Genomic DNA, 20018 nt, shown 5'->3' on the forward strand with positions numbered 1-20018 from the left:
ATGCAGGAGTACCTGCACAATCTCTTCTCCCGCTTCCCCAACGATATTCTACGCGAAGTGCTTGAAACAGCACGAGCTGTCCTAAACGGACATCCCCCTCCTCCTCCTCCTCCTCCTGTATACAATGAGGAAAGCGAGGAAGAAGAGGAAAGCGAGGAAGAAGAGGAAGCTGAAGAAGAAGAGGAAGGAGCCCAACTTTACGCTAATAACCTCTACGAGATCTTCTCTATTCTACCACATTTTATATTAATACATATAATTTCAACGGTACAACTCATCCTCCACGAGGAGGAGGGGGAAGAGGACTATTAGTGGTGGTGGCGAAAAGGAGGACAAAGACGAAAGACGAAAGACATAATCAGTGGTGGTGGCGGTGGTGGTGGTGGTGGAGTGGTGGTGGGGTGGTGGTGGTGGCGGCGGGGTGGTGGTGGCGGCGGCGGCGGCAGAAAGGTGACGGCGGGCCGCTGCGCTATCGATGGGGGTGGAGGCAAGTGAAGAAGGTGAGTCTCAAAAATATTTATATATATATATATATATCCTTTGTCTCGCGCGGCGGCGGCGGCGGCGGCGACAAAGGACAATTCCGCGAATAATCACCGCGAATTTCAAGGGTGACGTCAGGCTCGCGATATTGCCCTGCGGTGACGTCAGGCCCGCGAATTATATATATTATGTCGATTCTAACTCGGAAGCAATGAGGGTCCCCCTACCCCCCATCCCTATCCCCTCCCTATCTACTTACATAAACAAATAACGGTTATTACTATCTACATAAATAGATAACGGTTATCACTGTTTATGTAAACAGATAAGGGTAAGTCCCGCCGCACCTACATTTTCCCCGCGCACCTCACCCCCCCTCGTTGCACCGTAGTTAGAACCGGCATAGTCATACTACTCCAATCGTATCGCGGATGAAGTTCTTGAAGAAGTATCATCTGACGAAGAGTTGCTTGCTGATAGCGGATGTGACAGTGATCTAAGTGAGCATCCTGAGATTCGCGTTGTATCAATTGCTGAACTACGCGCTTTAAATTGTACGAAACATTACATGATACAATTTTATTACTCGACGGGTGGCGCCCTTGCCGTTTGCGCATCATGCATGATTGAACTTTCTGACATCGAAATGGACTCAATGGACGCCGTTCAAATGCACGAAACAAATTTCCTCGTACAACTTGACGGACGTATCTGCTCCAAATGCCTCCAACCCATGTTTGTGTATATTCCAGCTAACATGTGCAGAATGTGCTTACATTGAACAATTATTTTTTAATACGTTCAGTGAAAAAAGAGCATGGAAACCACTAATCATTCTTGTTTGTTAGTGCATCTCCTTCGTGATCGAGAACTTGGATTTGATAACGCGCTTGCCTCTGATACAAGTAAATACTGTGCAACCTTAACACGTCAACATGAAAATAGATCGTTGTTCTCTACATGGCAGATATCATTAGTAGAATGTATAAGCCGGTTCAAACTCGGGGATCTCAGGGGGGTGCGGGGAAGGGGGGAATATTTCGGGTCGCGCGGGGGGACCTAACCGGCGATAAGGTCCCGCGGGTGGACCAAACCGGGTGGCGGAGGGGGAGGGGGGCTTAAAACGGGGTCACACGTGTAAACCTAACCGGTAGTTCTGCGTAATCAATGTTTATATAAACAGAGATAACGATTTGAGAACCATGTTCTTGGCCGATGTTTAAATAAATTTGACACCTTTGAAATGTGTCGCGTGGAGGCAACTGGCCATTTAATGTAAACATGAACCATGTACTTGTCACTATGTTTACATAAACATAATAAATCACACCGCGAGGAGGTGGGTATGACAGTACTTTGAAATCGGAAATGGTTCTGCGTAATCAATGTTTATATAAACAGAGATAACGATTCGAGGACCATGTTCTTGACCGACACCTTTGAAATGTGTCGCGTGGAGGCAACTACTGACTATTTAATGTAAACATGGACCATGTACTTGTCACTCTGTTTACATAAACATAATAAATCACACCGCTAGGAGGTGTGTATGACTGTACTTTGAAATCGGAAATGTCTGTCATCACGAGGGGGATAAGCGATACGATGGCGAATATTTTGTGGGGTGTGCGCGGCTATTTCCGCGGGGCCGCCGCCGCCGCCGCCGCCGCCGCGTGCGTGGAGGGGATGCGCGCTGTCTAACGCGGGGTCCGCTGGGGCGATCCACCGCCGCCGCTGGCACCACCACCACCACCACCACCACCACCACCACCACTATCACTATTGTTTTTCCTTCTCCTTGTCCTTGTCCTTCTCCTCTTGCTCCTCCTTGTTCTCCTCCTTGTCCTCCTCCTGCTCCTTCTCCTCCTCCTCGTTCGGAGCCCGATCTTGAGAAGGTCCGAACTGATCTTGAGCCCTCTCATCCTTCTCCTCCTTGTCCTCCTCCTTGTCCTCCTCTTCCTCCTCCTCCTCGTCCGGAGCCCGATCTTGAGAAGGTCCGGACTGATCTTGAGCCCTCTCATCCTTCTCCTCCTTGTCCTCCTCCTTGTCCTCCTCCTCCTCCTCCTCCTCGTCCGGAGCCCGATCTTGAGAAGGTCCGGACTGATCTTGAGCCCTCTCATCCTTCTCCTCTTCCTGCTCCTCCTTGTCCTCCTCCTTGTCCTCTTCCTGCTCCTGCTCCTCCTTCTCCTCGTCCGGAGCCCGATCTCGTGAAGGTCCAGCCTGACCTTGAGCCCTCTCACGTCGCAAAAATCTAATAAAGCTGCCCCCCGACCACGAGGAGCAGCTTCGGCAGCATCATGTAGATGACGAGGCGGGCGTATGGGCAGGTCTAAACGGGGGATGTTTAATCGACCACCCCCGCGACCGCCTAAAAGCGCGTTGTAGCGATCGAGATGAGGTCGGCGTATAGGCTGCAAGTCCATACCGGGGAAGGGCAACAAGCGGCCATTCCCGCGACCACCATGGAAAATTGGTCCATCGGGCCACCAATTTACATCATTGTCTATGACCGCAGCACGACTGCGAACGGCTGGTCCTTCCAGCCTAAAGTAACGCAAACGGGCACCCAGCTCGCGAAAACGTATTACCAACTCCCGGAAACTTATAGGTTGACGCGGTTCAGGCACCACTAAACCTAATTCTATTTCCGGAAGCGATATTTGCACGGGAATATTTGGACCGTAACCCATTTTTGTGTTGTTACAGTCGCGCGAGCTCGACTGAGAGTGAAGAGCTAGAGCATTCTCCGTCGCTAAGACCTAACTTTACTCTCGTATACTCGCATCTTTTTAGCCTACGACTGAGCATTTAAAACACACGTTTTTTTAGCCTGACTTTACTCTCGTATACTCGCATCTTTTTAGCCTGACTGTACTCTCGTATCTTCGCACATTCTTTTTAAAATATTTCAAAACTAAATATCGTGGTATTGATACTAATGTATAACTGTGGATTTTTTTTTGGAAGAGGAAAAATAAAAAAAGGTTGCAATTTAAATTTAATAATAAACAATTTATTGTCTGTTGTGAATACATTGTTTATGCAGTAAAAAATAAAGCTAACAGCTCACAATCGACGAGTTGACGCATATCGAAGATATTGCTCTCGCGTATTGCTTTTTCTTGATTCATTACATTGGACGCGATGTTTAAGAATTGTGTGTACTTAACATCGACTGTATCAACGATTCTAACTAAGCGCTCGAACATTACGTTGATACACTCGTACAAACTGAACATACGATGTAACGTGGATTCAATCACTGTCACATACACGTTAGAAGATTCGAGACGTATGAGCCTAACGTCATTCATCACACTAACTTTGATTGTTAAGGGTCCGACGCTTATAAAATTGTCCTTGTAGTCATTCCGAATTAATTTGGAAATATTCCATCGTTGCTCGTAGAGACCTTTCCACGTTTCAACAGACAGTATCAATTCTCGTCCTTGATGATCTCCTATGGCGATCTCCACGTAACTCGGTGGACCGACGTTAATTCCAATCTCCAAATACTTGTAACTCGTAGCTGTCAAAGCGTAACGTCTGCTCAATAAGCGCGCTGTACGACGCTCCGTCGAAATGCTGTAAAAGAAAATCAAAAGTTTATCACACAACGTTGCATAAACGCTATTAGAATATCGAAACTTACCCATTGCATTCCTTCTTCACTTCACCACTGTACAATGTGTTACCTCCCTCGGCAAAGTACATTGCGAATCGTTTGTTCGTTCGAACCTCTCATGCAATACTGATGTTGCAAGAAATTATGCTGCTTATTTGAAGATTAATGCTTCTGCACTTTTAAGGAGAGGGGAGGCTTCCCCCTCTTTCAACAATTTCATTATTATCATCGTTATCGCTTTCACATGTCACGACACGTTTATGCTTCTGCAATTGTAAAGGAGTGGGGGATACTTTTCTCCTCTATCAAACAATTTCATCATCATCGTTATCGCTCGAACGTGTCACGACACGTTTTCGCGGTCTGGCAATGTTGTACATGAAACGTGAAATATGACGTACAAGAAACATGACGTACATGAAACATGACGTACATGAAACGTGAAACATGACATACATGAAACGTTACGTACATGAAACGTGAAACATGGCGTATGTACATGAAACGTAAAACATGACGTACATGAAACATGACGTACATGAAACATGACGTACATGAAACATGAAACATGACATACATGAAACGTGACGTACATGAAACGTGAAACATGACATACATGAAACATGACGTACATGAAACGTGAAACATGACATACATGAAACATGACGTACATGAAACGTGAAATATGAAAAAAACGTTAATCTAAACATGAAAAACGTTAAACTAAACGTGAGAAACATGAAAAAAACGTTGGAGAAACGTAGATGTAATGGAGGGGGAAAAAAAAATGTATCTCGTATATTACATATGTTTATTTTTGCAATTGTGTCCACCAATTGTAAAGTTTGAATACATTTTGTAAAGCACAATGTTTATTCGTACGGTGTTGCCCACATTGAAAAGTATTAGCATCATCTAGATTATTCAGATTATCCACGTCTTCGTAATCCACATCCAGGCTCTCGATGTATGCGTATTCTCGCCGATTGTCCAGAAGTAATTCTCCCAACCATTCTCGTTTCTCATGTCCTTTGACGTATACAATCTCCTTGTCGTCAGGATTTTCAGCACACAGTACTGCAGTTGTAATCACTTGTCTCGCCTTCCGGTACGGAACCACCCCGTCGGTGCCCCATCTTAGCCCATGATGCATGGCAGTGAGCCAAGAGGCGCAAGATCTTTCGGATTTCATCAGCAAATCCCATGGCTGGGGGCTGTCAAAGATATAATGCGCGAGAACGTTTCCCCCTCTAAGAGCAGCAAATTCTTTTACGACGAAACCTCTCAATCGTCCAAGGGGGAAACCTTGCAGATCCACGAACGTCGGCACGGACATGTCGCGGTCGAAACGAAGACTGTGGTCTACGTCGATGTATCGTATAATATATATATGTATCGTATAATATATATATAATATATATATGGAATTAAGTGATTTTGCGCACAATGTTTGTCAACGGGTTGTACTGAATCACGCGATCGTGTATTATCAAGCAATAGGCACTAGTATTTTCTGGTACGTTATACTTTGACTCAAATTCCAATCGCACGTCAACGGTTGCGCTCTTGATTGATTCAACTTGCCGACTATCTATTATTATGAAAGGACCGTGACATATAAAATTTGTCACTGTGAGACTCGGCTCGAGATACTCGGATCCGAGATAAGTTTTGCAGAAACGTGCATACATGTCGTACAGAATAGCCCATCTATTTTTACTAATATCTAAATTCATATCTTTATAAGGATAACTATCAGAGTTCAAGTACAGTTTCACGTTGATTAAATTGCAATGGTCGAATCGGCTCGTGTCACGGACATGACGTTTTTTCGACCGGTTTGCAGAGCAAAGATGACATATCGCGGCTTCTCGAGTTGAGTAGCGGTCTTGATAGCCCACGAGTGCTTGGTCGTACGTTGCAAAAGCGGATACTCGTAAAGATCCCACGAGCAAAAAGCCATGCTGAGGTAACGTCCGCTCTCCAATGTGCGCAGCATCGAAAGTTTATTTATTTCATTCAGTATTACGTGCGGCATTCGCCACTGAATCTTAAACAATTCTATCACAGGCTCTACCGCTGAATTGCCCTTTAGGCAATTGTTATCGTTGCGCGCTCGTATCAAGATCAATTCGTGACGAGCGTTGATCACTACTCGACGGTAATCCTCGCAGAATCCCAACAGCACGTAAAGCGGAATGCAAAAGTTGAAGTAGCCATCAGCGGTAGTCAACTGTTCTTCCCAGCCGGCATTTCGCAAAATCACGCTTTTGTCGGATGACAGCGTTACATAGTTTTTGAGTGAGCTAGTTATACCCACGTTTCTATTACGATCAATCTCGACACCGTCGAGTTCATATCTTATCTCGTCAAACATAAACGCAACACAATTATTTCCCAAAACCACGTCACCGTTGACCTCCTCAGGTTTCTTCTTTTTTGTCAGCCTACCTTCGACATATAGAAAGCTCTCGTACGGCAATGTATACAAATCCTGTTGCTGTATGGGTATTCTTATCTCGTCGCTGTGCCCGTACGTTGTGTTTGCATACGGCGAATAAGCATGGGTCTCAATCTTGACAATTCGATCGTCAAAGATTGGCTTGTCTCCGATATTTAGAATATCAGTCATTTTTTCTTTTTTTAATCAAGATTGTCGTACCGCGAATCCCAGTGATTGTAAAAATTTAACGTTTGATACACTGAGCCTCTTTCGCTTCTCAGTTGATCGAGTCGGATTATCAATCGATGATGATGATGATGTCACCGGTCTTGTAAAGAATGCGTTATCTCTCTTTGCTCGCTCAGCTCCACTCAACACAAGCATCTCATGTGTCGCGTTATCGTTTTCGAACGTGCATCTTGACGGTAATTTCCTCCCCTCGAAAATCCAGCAATCATCCGTTTTGATCGACAATGCGTATGGTAAGATCCGTAACGCTTCGTATGATCACTGGCAAGTAAATGACTGTTGCAGGCCTTTCACTTATATCCTGAAGGCACGCTCGGAAAAAATTCATGAATCGTATGCACACGCGCACCGTTATTGTATGCACCTGCGGTGATACTACATTCGACGCGGATAATATTTACGTTCATAATATTAATTGACATGTCCGATTCGTGTCATCTACGTGGTTGCAGTATACGCTTCGAGAATCCCAGCAGCGATCCAATGCTGTTGGCTTTGTTAAAGTTTACTTTGTAAGCGCATTTAATTTCACATTTCATCGTGTTATGATTAGCTCGAATCACTATCGCTTCCTCGTTGTCATCATTGATCACGCCGATATCGCCGCGGACAACTAGCGTGTCACCGGCATCTGGCGCGTTGCGTCGTGGACGTTTCTGCGAGATTGCACGTTTCAAAAATTCGTTAATGACCGGCAACTCGTATGATCCCTCGGGTATCGTAATCTCCACATCGTCTTTGCCGAAATAAAATTTATTGTTTGAGGCGTTCACGTTCGGTATCGTGTTATAAGTTTCAAAAAGCGTTAAACCGAGTTCGTATTCGGCATCGGTCAAATCTATCGCCGGAGAGTAATTTGCAGCGAGAACGCTGCTCTTTCCGCTTAGCGTTAGCGTAAACGACATGATGGAAAAAGCGTTCAACGAATACTGAGACTCTTCGACACCTCATCGATCTTTTTAAAAGTCAACAGTTTGTAAAAATCTCAGGCACATTTGTCCGCAGAAATTTTGATTGTACGTCTGATAGGACGTTTGATTGTACTCTATCGTAACATTGCTTCCGAAATATCGCACCAACTCTCGAGGCGGTCGAAGATTGCCAAAGCTGTCGAAATACACAACGCGGTTGCCCCTCTTTGCGTAAGCCACCCAGTGCGTGCCAGGGCCCGTGGTATCGTCCAAATTAACGATACCGCTCTCGTTTCGACGTACGCCACTCGTCGGTAAAGCATTACGCATGTACACACCTCTAAAATACGGTATGCGCATACGTCTCGCCAGCTGGTTCAATTGCACGTCGGTGGTCACGCCCGCAGGCATTTTTATCGTCTTTTCGACGTTTTTTTTTTCTATTAGTTGATACGCCCTGTCCGCGTTTATACGGCCCGAGATAAATTCCTCGTCCGTATTTATAAGGTGCCAAGTATAGACCGCGACCTTGTTCCATCGCGCGATTGTGACGTTGCAGTTCTTCAAGTTGACGTCGCGCATCTTTGCGGGCGCTTACCGCTTTCGCTACATTTGCAGCTCCACCGATCAAAGATCCTAGAACGCCCAACATTGGCAGAATCGGTAACATGCCGCCTCGTTTTGCCGACGGAAGTACTCGTTTTTTTTTTTCGTCGTCGTCGTTTTCCTCTTTCTCGTCTTTGCATTCATACCCATGCCGATCTTGGTCTTGGCCTTCATCGCTGCCCAGATGGCTGCAGCGGCGGCTCTCTCGCCCAAAGTCGAGTCTCTCGCGGTAATGCGTTTCCGTGCTGACGCTGCGAGTATATTGTCAGCAGCGTGTCTATCGACGAGTTCGTTACTCTTAGAATACGCAATATCGTGTTCGCGGCACGCTGCGTCCAATGGATTTACGCCCGTGTCGCCTCTGGCTAATCGTTTCTTCAGCCGAGTGCCCGGACCGCAAAACTGGTAACCGGGGATATGTAACTCGAAAGGAAGCGCGTTTATCGCTCGATTCAGCAAACTTCCGGTTTTGTTCGACGCTGACATTCGCTGCAATCTTTTATCCTCGGTGCAGGGCCGTCGATGTGCGTACGCTGCCAAGGTTGATTATAATGCTCGTCGCAGCGACGATAAGTTTGAACTACCGGGTCCACCTGTATATGTTTCGGAAGCCGTTCCCAAACGTGGTCGATGTAATTACCGTACACGCGTAACAGTACGACTTTAGGTATATATTGCAACTGCTCAGCGCTTAGGTCCAGAATATCGCTGGGATGTGACAGCGCGAGAAACATTTTTGATACTGAGCTACTCAAGATTTCACACATCTATAAATAGGCCCTCGACGCGTCACGCGAGTTTAGTGTGAAACATGAAATTCGTGCGGCAGTCGCTGACGATACGCGTCACAAACTGCGACGAGAAATTGCGAATGATTGGGGACAACGCGCAGTTGCGGAAACACGGTGAAATGCTGCCGAGTACCATCCGCGCAATAATTGCGGGACCATCTTCGTGCGGCAAAACTAATGTTCTGATAAGCCTGCTCGAGAGTCCGCATGGTGTACGTTTCGAGAATGTTTATATTTATTCCAAGTCGCTGCAGCAGCCTAAATATCAATATCTCGAAAATCTGTTGAAATCGATCGATGAAATCGGCTACTTTACGTTCTCCAATAATAGCGACGTTATTCCACCGAGCAAGGCGCTTCCGAATTCAATCTTCGTCTTCGACGACGTTGCGTGCGATAAGCAGGATGCGGTGAGAGAATACTTTTCAATGGGCCGCCACTCGAATGTCGACTGCTTTTATCTTTGTCAAACGTACGCGAGGATGCCTAAACATCTGATACGCGATAACGCCAATCTCCTAATTCTGTTTAAACAGGATGGTACCAACCTCAAACACGTTTACAACGATCACGTAAACACCGACATGTCGTACGACGAATTTTGTGCTTTGTGCCGTGCTTGTTGGCAACAAAAGTATGGATTTCTAGTGATAGACAAGGACAGCGCGCTTAGTAACAGATACAGAACGATACAGAAAAGGATTTAACGAGTTCGCGGTACCGCAAAACGATTAGTCATTATCGATACGTCAACGTTGAACGTTAACATGGCGGAAAATAACAAAGATATACGCAAGCGTGAGCAACTTGCGAGGGAGATTGAAAAAACGAGCGATGCGATCCGCAAGAAACATCGCGCTTTAAAAACCGGCAGGATCGAGGAGGAAATTGCAATGGAGAGACGTTTCAAGTCCATCGTCGCACCTCTGAAACAGATTGTCGAGGAATCTCAGCCGATTAAAAGAAAATAAGAAATCAAGGAAGAAAGAATAATTAAGAAAAGACCGAGCGACGACGATGACGATGATGGTGCATCTTACGAATTGTCGAAAGCAACATCGAGCAAAAAGCAACGTTTTGAACAAGCGTACGACGCAATGGATTCACCAGCGATAACGTCAACACCGCGTACGATGATTGGTCCTGCAACATTAACTAACAAGGCTCTCGAGAACGTTTTCGAAACCACAGACGATTCGTTTGGAACGTTTGTTCAACATCAGATGCAAACGTTGGAAGGCCGAAAAACGTTGTCTGAGCATTTTGGTCCACTCGGTCAAAAGTACATTGGAGATTTCTTCAGCGGTGGTGGAAAAGAGAAAATTATAGACACCGTGTATGGTGTTCGTCTCGACAAGAATGGAATGATGCTTGGTAATAAAAAGTTTGACGTGGACATCAATGATAACATAATTATCGATGGCGTGCGATACGCTGGCACACCCAGTCTTTACGAGTTGATTTTTAAGAGACTCCCCGATGATTTTCTCTATAAGGAGGACGATTTGCAAAAGTACAAGAGCATATTGTTGACTACAAACGTACATAGACGTAATTACACCGCGGAGAGTCGACTACGAGGCAACAAAGGATACAAGTATAGAATCGAAAACATCGAGTTTATCAAACATATAAAGATGTTATGCTAATGTAGAGAATAAATAATTAATTATTATATAAAATAAATAATTAGATAATAAATAATTTTTTATTATAGAATGTTTTTTAGAGTAACTGCATTAATGAAATCATTTTATTGACATTTAACAGAGAAACAGAAAACGATCAACTAGGTGAACTTGAGGTATATCCGTTGGACCTTTGCAGTTTCAAAAGCGTAAGAAAATGTGCTAAATTGTTGCTGAAAGAATCTGCTATTAATATACTGATAAATAATGCCGGTATAATGTTTGCTCCGTAAGAACTAACAAACGATGGATTTGAAATCCAGTTACAATCAAATTATCTCGGCCATTTTCTCTTAACATTACTACTTTTACCAAAAATGCAATCATCCGGTCCTGGTTGCAGAATAGTAAACGTGTCTTCAATTGCTCATATATGTAAGTAAAAACAGAAAAATTAGATGTAAGAAAATTATAAAGAAGAAAATTATTACTAAATTAAATTATTAAGATTAAATATTTTATATATTAGATATATATTTATATATTTTATTGTCGTAAGAATATATTCTCTAAATCGGAATCGGTGTATTAGCCACTGAAAGACAGCGAATGGTCTGATATCAATGTTATATACATAATTGTGTTAATCAGTAATATATAAATTGTTTTTCAGTGATAATACACTAATTCCGATTAGTAAAAGTATTCCTTTCTTAAAGAAAATTACTAAAAGACAGTGAATAGTCACCATTAATGCTCACAATTATAAGTATAGTACTGCAAATCAGTAAAATTTTAGATTTAGATAATATTGTGTTTTCTGTTAATATCGATCTGTTGATATCGATCACATTTATTATAAGCATAGAATAAAACAAAGTATTTATTTGCAAAAAAATAATTAAAATTAATTAACATTTTAAAAATTCTGTATAAGACTGTTGAGAAATTATCTAATTTACATGTTATATATTATTGTTGTTTGTTAATAATTATATACATATAAAATAATATGTATTAGATTAATAATAATATATTATATGTCAATATATGTGAGTAAATAACAAATAATCATTAAACAATGTTTATTGCAGATGGCAAGATACATTTCAACGATATAAATCTGGAACAATCGTGGTCCTATTTTCGTCCTTGGAAAGCATACTTTCAAAGCAAACTTGCGAACATATTATTTACGAAGGAGCTTGCACGTCGACTAAAAGGTAAAAAAATGGAATGTTGTGGAGGAATTAAACTAATAAAATTCGTGATTAATTATAAAAGTAGTTTTTAGAAATTGACAATATTTTTATAAGATTATATTATTTACTAATAATGATCACTGATGAGAAAATATCATAGTAGATATTTATCTAATATATTTTCTTATTTTATTTACAATAACAGATAAAAAGATATCAACCTATTACATAAGAATCATTTGTGGTTATCATTTATTAAGAAAAATATTTGATTGTATCAATAAGACGTATGTGATAAAATACATTTTCGTGAGAGAAAACAGAATTTCTATAAAATATTAACACCAATTATGACAATAATTAGTGTTAATATTTTATAGAAATTCTGTTTTGTCTCACGAAAATGTATTTTATCACATACGTCTTATTGATACAATCAAATATTTTTCTTAATAAATGATAACCACAAATGATTCTTATGTAATAGGTTGATATCTTTTTATCTGTTATTGTAAATAAAATAAGAAAATATATTAGATAAATATCTACTATGATATTTTCTCATCAGTGATCATTATTAGTAAATAATATAATCTTATAAAAATATTGTCAATTTCTAAAAACTACTTTTATAATTAATCACGAATTTTATTAGTTTAATTCCTCCACAACATTCCATTTTTTTACCTTTTAGTCGACGTGCAAGCTCCTTCGTAAATAATATGTTCGCAAGTTTGCTTTGAAAGTATGCTTTCCAAGGACGAAAATAGGACCACGATTGTTCCAGATTTATATCGTTGAAATGTATCTTGCCATCTGCAATAAACATTGTTTAATGATTATTTGTTATTTACTCACATATATTGACATATAATATATTATTATTAATCTAATACATATTATTTTATATGTATATAATTATTAACAAACAACAATAATATATAACATGTAAATTAGATAATTTTTCAACAGTCTTATACAGAATTTTTAAAATGTTAATTAATTTTAATTATTTTTTTGCAAATAAATACTTTGTTTTATTCTATGCTTATAATAAATGTGATCGATATCAACAGATCGATATTAACAGAAAACACAATATTCTCTAAATCTAAAATTTTACTGATTTGCAGTACTATACTTATAATTGTGAGCATTAATGGTGACTATTCACTGTCTTTTAGTAATTTTCTTTAAGAAAGGAATACTTTTACTAATCGGAATTAGTGTATTATCACTGAAAAACAATTTATATATTACTGATTAACACAATTATGTATATAACATTGATATCAGACCATTCGCTGTCTTTCAGTGGCTAATACACCGATTCCGATTTAGAGAATATATTCTTACGACAATAAAATATATAAATATATATCTAATATATAAAATATTTAATCTTAATAATTTAATTTAGTAATAATTTTCTTCTTTATATTTTTCTTACATCTAATTTTTCTGTTTTTACTTACATATATGAGCAATTGAAGACACGTTTACTATTCTGCAACCAGGACCGGATGATTGCATTTTTGGTAAAAGTAGTAATGTTAAGAGAAAATGGCCGAGATAATTTGATTGTAACTGGATTTCAAATCCATCGTTTGTTAGTTCTTACGGAGCAAACATTATACCGGCATTATTTATCAGTATATTAATAGCAGATTCTTTCAGCAACAATTTAGCACATTTTCTTACGCTTTTGAAACTGCAAAGGTCCAACGGATATACCTCAAGTTCACCTAGTTGATCGTTTTCTGTTTCTCTGTTAAATGTCAATAAAATGATTTCATTAATGCAGTTACTCTAAAAAATATTCTATAATAAAAAATTATTTATTATCTAATTATTTATTTTATATAATAATTAATTATTTATTCTCTACATTAGCATAACATCTTTATATGTTTGATAAACTCGATGTTTTCGATTCTATACTTGTATCCTTTGTTGCCTCGTAGTCGACTCTCCGCGGTGTAATTACGTCTATGTACGTTTGTAGTCAACAATATGCTCTTGTACTTTTGCAAATCGTCCTCCTTATAGAGAAAATCATCGGGGAGTCTCTTAAAAATCAACTCGTAAAGACCGGGTGTGCCAGCGTATCGCACGCCATCGATAATTATGTTATCATTGATGTCCACGTCAAACTTTTTATTACCAAGCATCATTCCATTCTTGTCGAGACGAACACCATACACGGTGTCTATAATTTTCTCTTTTCCACCACCGCTGAAGAAATCTCCAATGTACTTTTGACCGAGTGGACCAAAATGCTCAGACAACGTTTTTCGGCCTTCCAACGTTTGCATCTGATGTTGAACAAACGTTCCAAACGAATCGTCTGTGGTTTCGAAAACGTTCTCGAGAGCCTTGTTAGTTAATGTTGCAGGACCAATCATCGTACGCGGTGTTGACGTTATCGCTGGTGAATCCATTGCGTCGTACGCTTGTTCAAAACGTTGCTTTTTGCTCGATGTTGCTTTCGACAATTCGTAAGATGCACCATCATCGTCATCGTCGTCGCTCGGTCTTTTCTTAATTATTCTTTCTTCCTTGATTTCTTCTTTTCTTTTAATCGGCTGAGATTCCTCGACAATCTGTTTCAGAGGTGCGACGATGGACTTGAAACGTCTCTCCATTGCAATTTCCTCCTCGATCCTGCCGGTTTTTAAAGCGCGATGTTTCTTGCGGATCGCATCGCTCGTTTTTTCAATCTCCCTCGCAAGTTGCTCACGCTTGCGTATATCTTTGTTATTTTCCGCCATGTTAACGTTCAACGTTGACGTATCGATAATGACTAATCGTTTTGCGGTACCGCGAACTCGTTAAATCCTTTTCTGTATCGTTCTGTATCTGTTACTAAGCGCGCTGTCCTTGTCTATCACTAGAAATCCATACTTTTGTTGCCAACAAGCACGGCACAAAGCACAAAATTCGTCGTACGACATGTCGGTGTTTACGTGATCGTTGTAAACGTGTTTGAGGTTGGTACCATCCTGTTTAAACAGAATTAGGAGATTGGCGTTATCGCGTATCAGATGTTTAGGCATCCTCGCGTACGTTTGACAAAGATAAAAGCAGTCGACATTCGAGTGGCGGCCCATTGAAAAGTATTCTCTCACCGCATCCTGCTTATCGCACGCAACGTCGTCGAAGACGAAGATTGAATTCGGAAGCGCCTTGCTCGGTGGAATAACGTCGCTATTATTGGAGAACGTAAAGTAGCCGATTTCATCGATCGATTTCAACAGATTTTCGAGATATTGATATTTAGGCTGCTGCAGCGACTTGGAATAAATATAAACATTCTCGAAACGTACACCATGCGGACTCTCGAGCAGGCTTATCAGAACATTAGTTTTGCCGCACGAAGATGGTCCCGCAATTATTGCGCGGATGGTACTCGGCAGCATTTCACCGTGTTTCCGCAACTGCGCGTTGTCCCCAATCATTCGCAATTTCTCGTCGCAGTTTGTGACGCGTATCGTCAGCGACTGCCGCACGAATTTCATGTTTCACACTAAACTCGCGTGACGCGTCGAGGGCCTATTTATAGATGTGTGAAATCTTGAGTAGCTCAGTATCAAAAATGTTTCTCGCGCTGTCACATCCCAGCGATATTCTGGACCTAAGCGCTGAGCAGTTGCAATATATACCTAAAGTCGTACTGTTACGCGTGTACGGTAATTACATCGACCACGTTTGGGAACGGCTTCCGAAACATATACAGGTGGACCCGGTAGTTCAAACTTATCGTCGCTGCGACGAGCATTATAATCAACCTTGGCAGCGTACGCACATCGACGGCCCTGCACCGAGGATAAAAGATTGCAGCGAATGTCAGCGTCGAACAAAACCGGAAGTTTGCTGAATCGAGCGATAAACGCGCTTCCTTTCGAGTTACATATCCCCGGTTACCAGTTTTGCGGTCCGGGCACTCGGCTGAAGAAACGATTAGCCAGAGGCGACACGGGCGTAAATCCATTGGACGCAGCGTGCCGCGAACACGATATTGCGTATTCTAAGAGTAACGAACTCGTCGATAGACACGCTGCTGACGATATACTCGCAGCGTCAGCACGGAAACGCATTACCGCGAGAGACTCGACTTTGGGCGAGAGAGCCGCCGCTGCAGCCATCTGGGCAGCGATGAAGGCCAAGACCAAGATCGGCATGGGTATGAATGCAAAGACGAGAAAGAGGAAAACGACGACGACGAAAAAAAAAACGAGTACTTCCGTCGGCAAAACGAGGCGGCATGTTACCGATTCTGCCAATGTTGGGCGTTCTAGGATCTTTGATCGGTGGAGCTGCAAATGTAGCGAAAGCGGTAAGCGCCCGCAAAGATGCGCGACGTCAACTTGAAGAACTGCAACGTCACAATCGCGCGATGGAACAAGGTCGCGGTCTATACTTGGCACCTTATAAATACGGACGAGGAATTTATCTCGGGCCGTATAAACGCGGACAGGGCGTATCAACTAAGAGGAAAAAAAAAACGTCGAAAAGACGATAAAAATGCCTGCGGGCGTGACCACCGACGTGCAATTGAACCAGCTGGCGAGACGTATGCGCATACCGTATTTTAGAGGTGTGTACATGCGTAATGCTTTACCGACGAGTGGTGTACGTCGAAACGAGAGCGGTATCATTAATTTGGACGATACCACGGGCCCTGGCACGCACTGGGTGGCTTACGCAAAGAGGGGCAACCGCGTTGTGTATTTCGACAGCTTTGGCAATCTTCGACCGCCTCGAGAGTTGGTGCGATATTTCGGAAGCAATGTTACGATAGAGTACAATCAAACGTCCTATCAGACGTACAATCAAAATTTCTGCGGACAAATGTGCCTGAGATTTTTACAAACTGTTGACTTTTAAAAAGATCGATGAGGTGTCGAAGAGTCTCAGTATTCGTTGAACGCTTTTTCCATCATGTCGTTTACGCTAACGCTAAGCGGAAAGAGCAGCGTTCTCGCTGCAAATTACTCTCCGGCGATAGATTTGACCGATGCCGAATACGAACTCGGTTTAACGCTTTTTGAGACTTACAACACGATACCGAACGTGAACGCCTCAAACAATAAATTTTATTTCGGCAAAGACGATGTGGAGATTACGATACCCGAGGGATCGTACGAGTTGCCGGCCATTAACGAATTTTTGAAACGTGCAATCTCGCAGAAACGTCCACGACGCAACGCGCCAGATGCCGGTGACACGCTAGTTGTCCGCGGCGATATCGGCGTGATCAATGATGACAGCGAGGAAGCGATAGTGATTCGAGCTAATCATAACACGATGAAATGTGAAATTAAATGCGCTTACAAAGTAAACTTTAACAAAGCCAACAGCATTGGATCGCTGCTGGGATTCTCGAAGCGTATACTGCAACCACGTAGATGGCACGAATCGGACATGTCAATTAATATTATGAACGTAAATATTATCCGCGTCGAATGTAGTATCACCGCAGGTGCATACAATAACGGTGCGCATGTGCATACGATTCATGAATTTTCTCCGAGCGTGCCTTCAGGATATAAGCTCAGTGAAAGGCCTGCAACAGTCATTTACTTGCCAGTGATCATACGAAGCGTTACGGATCTTACCATACGCATTGTCGATCAAAACGGACGATTGCTGGATTTTCGAGGGGAGGAAATTACCGTCAGGTTGCACGTTCGAAAACGATAACGCGACACATGAGATGCTTGTGTTGAGTGGAGCTGAGCGAGCAAAGAGAGATAACGCATTCTTTACAAGACCGGTGACATCATCATCATCATCATCGATTGATAATCCGACTCGATCAACTGAGAAGCGAAAGAGGCTCAGTGTATCAAACGTTAAATTTTTACAATCACTGGGATTCGCGGTACGACAATCTTGATTAAAAAAGAAAAAATGACTGATATTCTAAATATCGGAGACGAGCCAATCTTTGACGATCGAATTGTCAAGATTGAGACGCATGCTTATTCGCCGTATGCAAACACAACGTACGGGCACAGCGACGAGATAAGAATACCCATACAGCAACAGGATTTGTATACATTGCCGTACGAGAGCTTTCTATATGTCGAAGGGAGGCTGACAAAAAAGAAGAAACCTGAGGAGGTCAACGGTGACGTGGTTTTGGGAAATAATTGTGTTGCATTTATGTTTGACGAGATAAGATATGAACTCGACGGTGTCGAGATTGATCGTAATAGAAACGTGGGTATAACTAGCTCACTCAAAAACTATGTAACGCTGTCATCTGACAAAAGCGTGATTTTGCGAAATGCTGGCTGGGAAGAACAGTTGACTACCGCTGATGGCTACTTCAACTTTTGCATTCCGCTTTACGTGCTGTTGGGATTCTGCGAGGATTACCGTCGAGTAGTGATCAACGCTCGTCACGAATTGATCTTGATACGAGCGCGCAACGATAACAATTGCCTAAAGGGCAATTCAGCGGTAGAGCCTGTGATAGAATTGTTTAAGATTCAGTGGCGAATGCCGCACGTAATACTGAATGAAATAAATAAACTTTCGATGCTGCGCACATTGGAGAGCGGACGATACCTCAGCATGGCTTTTCGCTCGTGGGATCTTTACGAGTATCCGCTTTTGCAACGTACGACCAAGCACTCGTGGGCTATCAAGACCGCTACTCAACTCGAGAAGCCGCGATATGTCATCTTTGCTCTGCAAACCGGTCGAAAAAACGTCATGTCCGTGACACGAGCCGATTCGACCATTGCAATTTAATCAACGTGAAACTGTACTTGAACTCTGATAGTTATCCTTATAAAGATATGAATTTAGATATTAGTAAAAATAGATGGGCTATTCTGTACGACATGTATGCACGTTTCTGCAAAACTTATCTCGGATACGAGTATCTCGAGCCGAATCTCACAGTGACAAATTTTATACGTCACGGTCCTTTCATAATAATAGATAGTCGGCAAGTTGAATCAATCAAGAGCGCAACCGTTGACGTGCGATTGGAATTTGAGTCAAAGGATAACGTACCAGAAAATACTAGTGCCTATTGCTTGATAATACACGATCGCGTGATTCAGTACAACCCGTTGACAAACATTGTGCGCAAAATCACTTAATTCCATATATATATTATATATATATTATACGATACATATATATATTATACGATACATCGACGTAGACCACAGTCTTCGTTTCGACCGCGACATGTCCGTGCCGACGTTCGTGGATCTGCAAGGTTTCCCCCTTGGACGATTGAGAGGTTTCGTCGTAAAAGAATTTGCTGCTCTTAGAGGGGGAAACGTTCTCGCGCATTATATCTTTGACAGCCCCCAGCCATGGGATTGGCTGATGAAATCCGAAAGATCTTGCGCCTCTTGGCTCACTGCCATGCATCATGGGCTAAGATGGGGCACCGACGGGGTGGTTCCGTACCGGAAAGCGAGACAAGTGATTACAACTGCAGTACTGGGTGCTGAAAATCCTGACGACAAGGAGATTGTATACGTCAAAGGACATGAGAAACGAGAATGGTTGGGAGAATTACTTCTGGACAATCGGCGAGAATACGCATACATCGAGAGCCTGGATGTGGATTACGAAGACGTGGATAATCTGAATAATCTAGATGATGCTAATACTTTTCAATGTGGGCAACACCGTACGAATAAACATTGTGCTTTACAAAATGTATTCAAACTTTACAATTGGTGGACACAATTGCAAAAATAAACATATGTAATATACGAGATACATTTTTTTTCCCCCTCCATTACATCTACGTTTCTCCAACGTTTTTTTCATGTTTCTCACGTTTAGTTTAACGTTTTTCATGTTTAGATTAACGTTTTTTTCATATTTCACGTTTCATGTACGTCATGTTTCATGTATGTCATGTTTCACGTTTCATGTACGTCATGTTTCATGTATGTCATGTTTCACGTTTCATGTACGTCACGTTTCATGTATGTCATGTTTCATGTTTCATGTACGTCATGTTTCATGTACGTCATGTTTCATGTACGTCATGTTTTACGTTTCATGTACATACGCCATGTTTCACGTTTCATGTACGTAA

General features: G+C 41.9%; 1 protein-coding gene and 1 pseudogene across 1 annotated transcript; one reads left to right on the forward strand and one right to left on the reverse strand.

The window, feature by feature from the left end:
- Positions 1 to 3474: 3474 nt before the first annotated feature.
- Positions 3475 to 4244, reverse strand: LOC120358598. Its single transcript, XM_039453225.1, has 2 exons — positions 4136 to 4244; positions 3475 to 4068 (listed from the first exon to the last, which is right to left on the reverse strand). The coding sequence occupies exons 1-2, from the start codon at positions 4195 to 4197 to the stop codon at positions 3522 to 3524; spliced, it is 609 nt and encodes a 202-aa protein (XP_039309159.1). The 5' UTR covers positions 4198 to 4244; the 3' UTR covers positions 3475 to 3521.
- A 6506-nt stretch (positions 4245 to 10750) lies between these two features.
- On the forward strand, positions 10751 to 12261 carry LOC120358031 (annotated as a pseudogene).
- The last annotated feature ends 7757 nt before the right edge of the window (positions 12262 to 20018 follow it).

This window comes from Solenopsis invicta, chromosome 1 (genome assembly GCF_016802725.1).
Source record: "Solenopsis invicta isolate M01_SB chromosome 1, UNIL_Sinv_3.0, whole genome shotgun sequence".
NCBI classification, from domain to species: domain Eukaryota; kingdom Metazoa; phylum Arthropoda; class Insecta; order Hymenoptera; family Formicidae; genus Solenopsis; species Solenopsis invicta.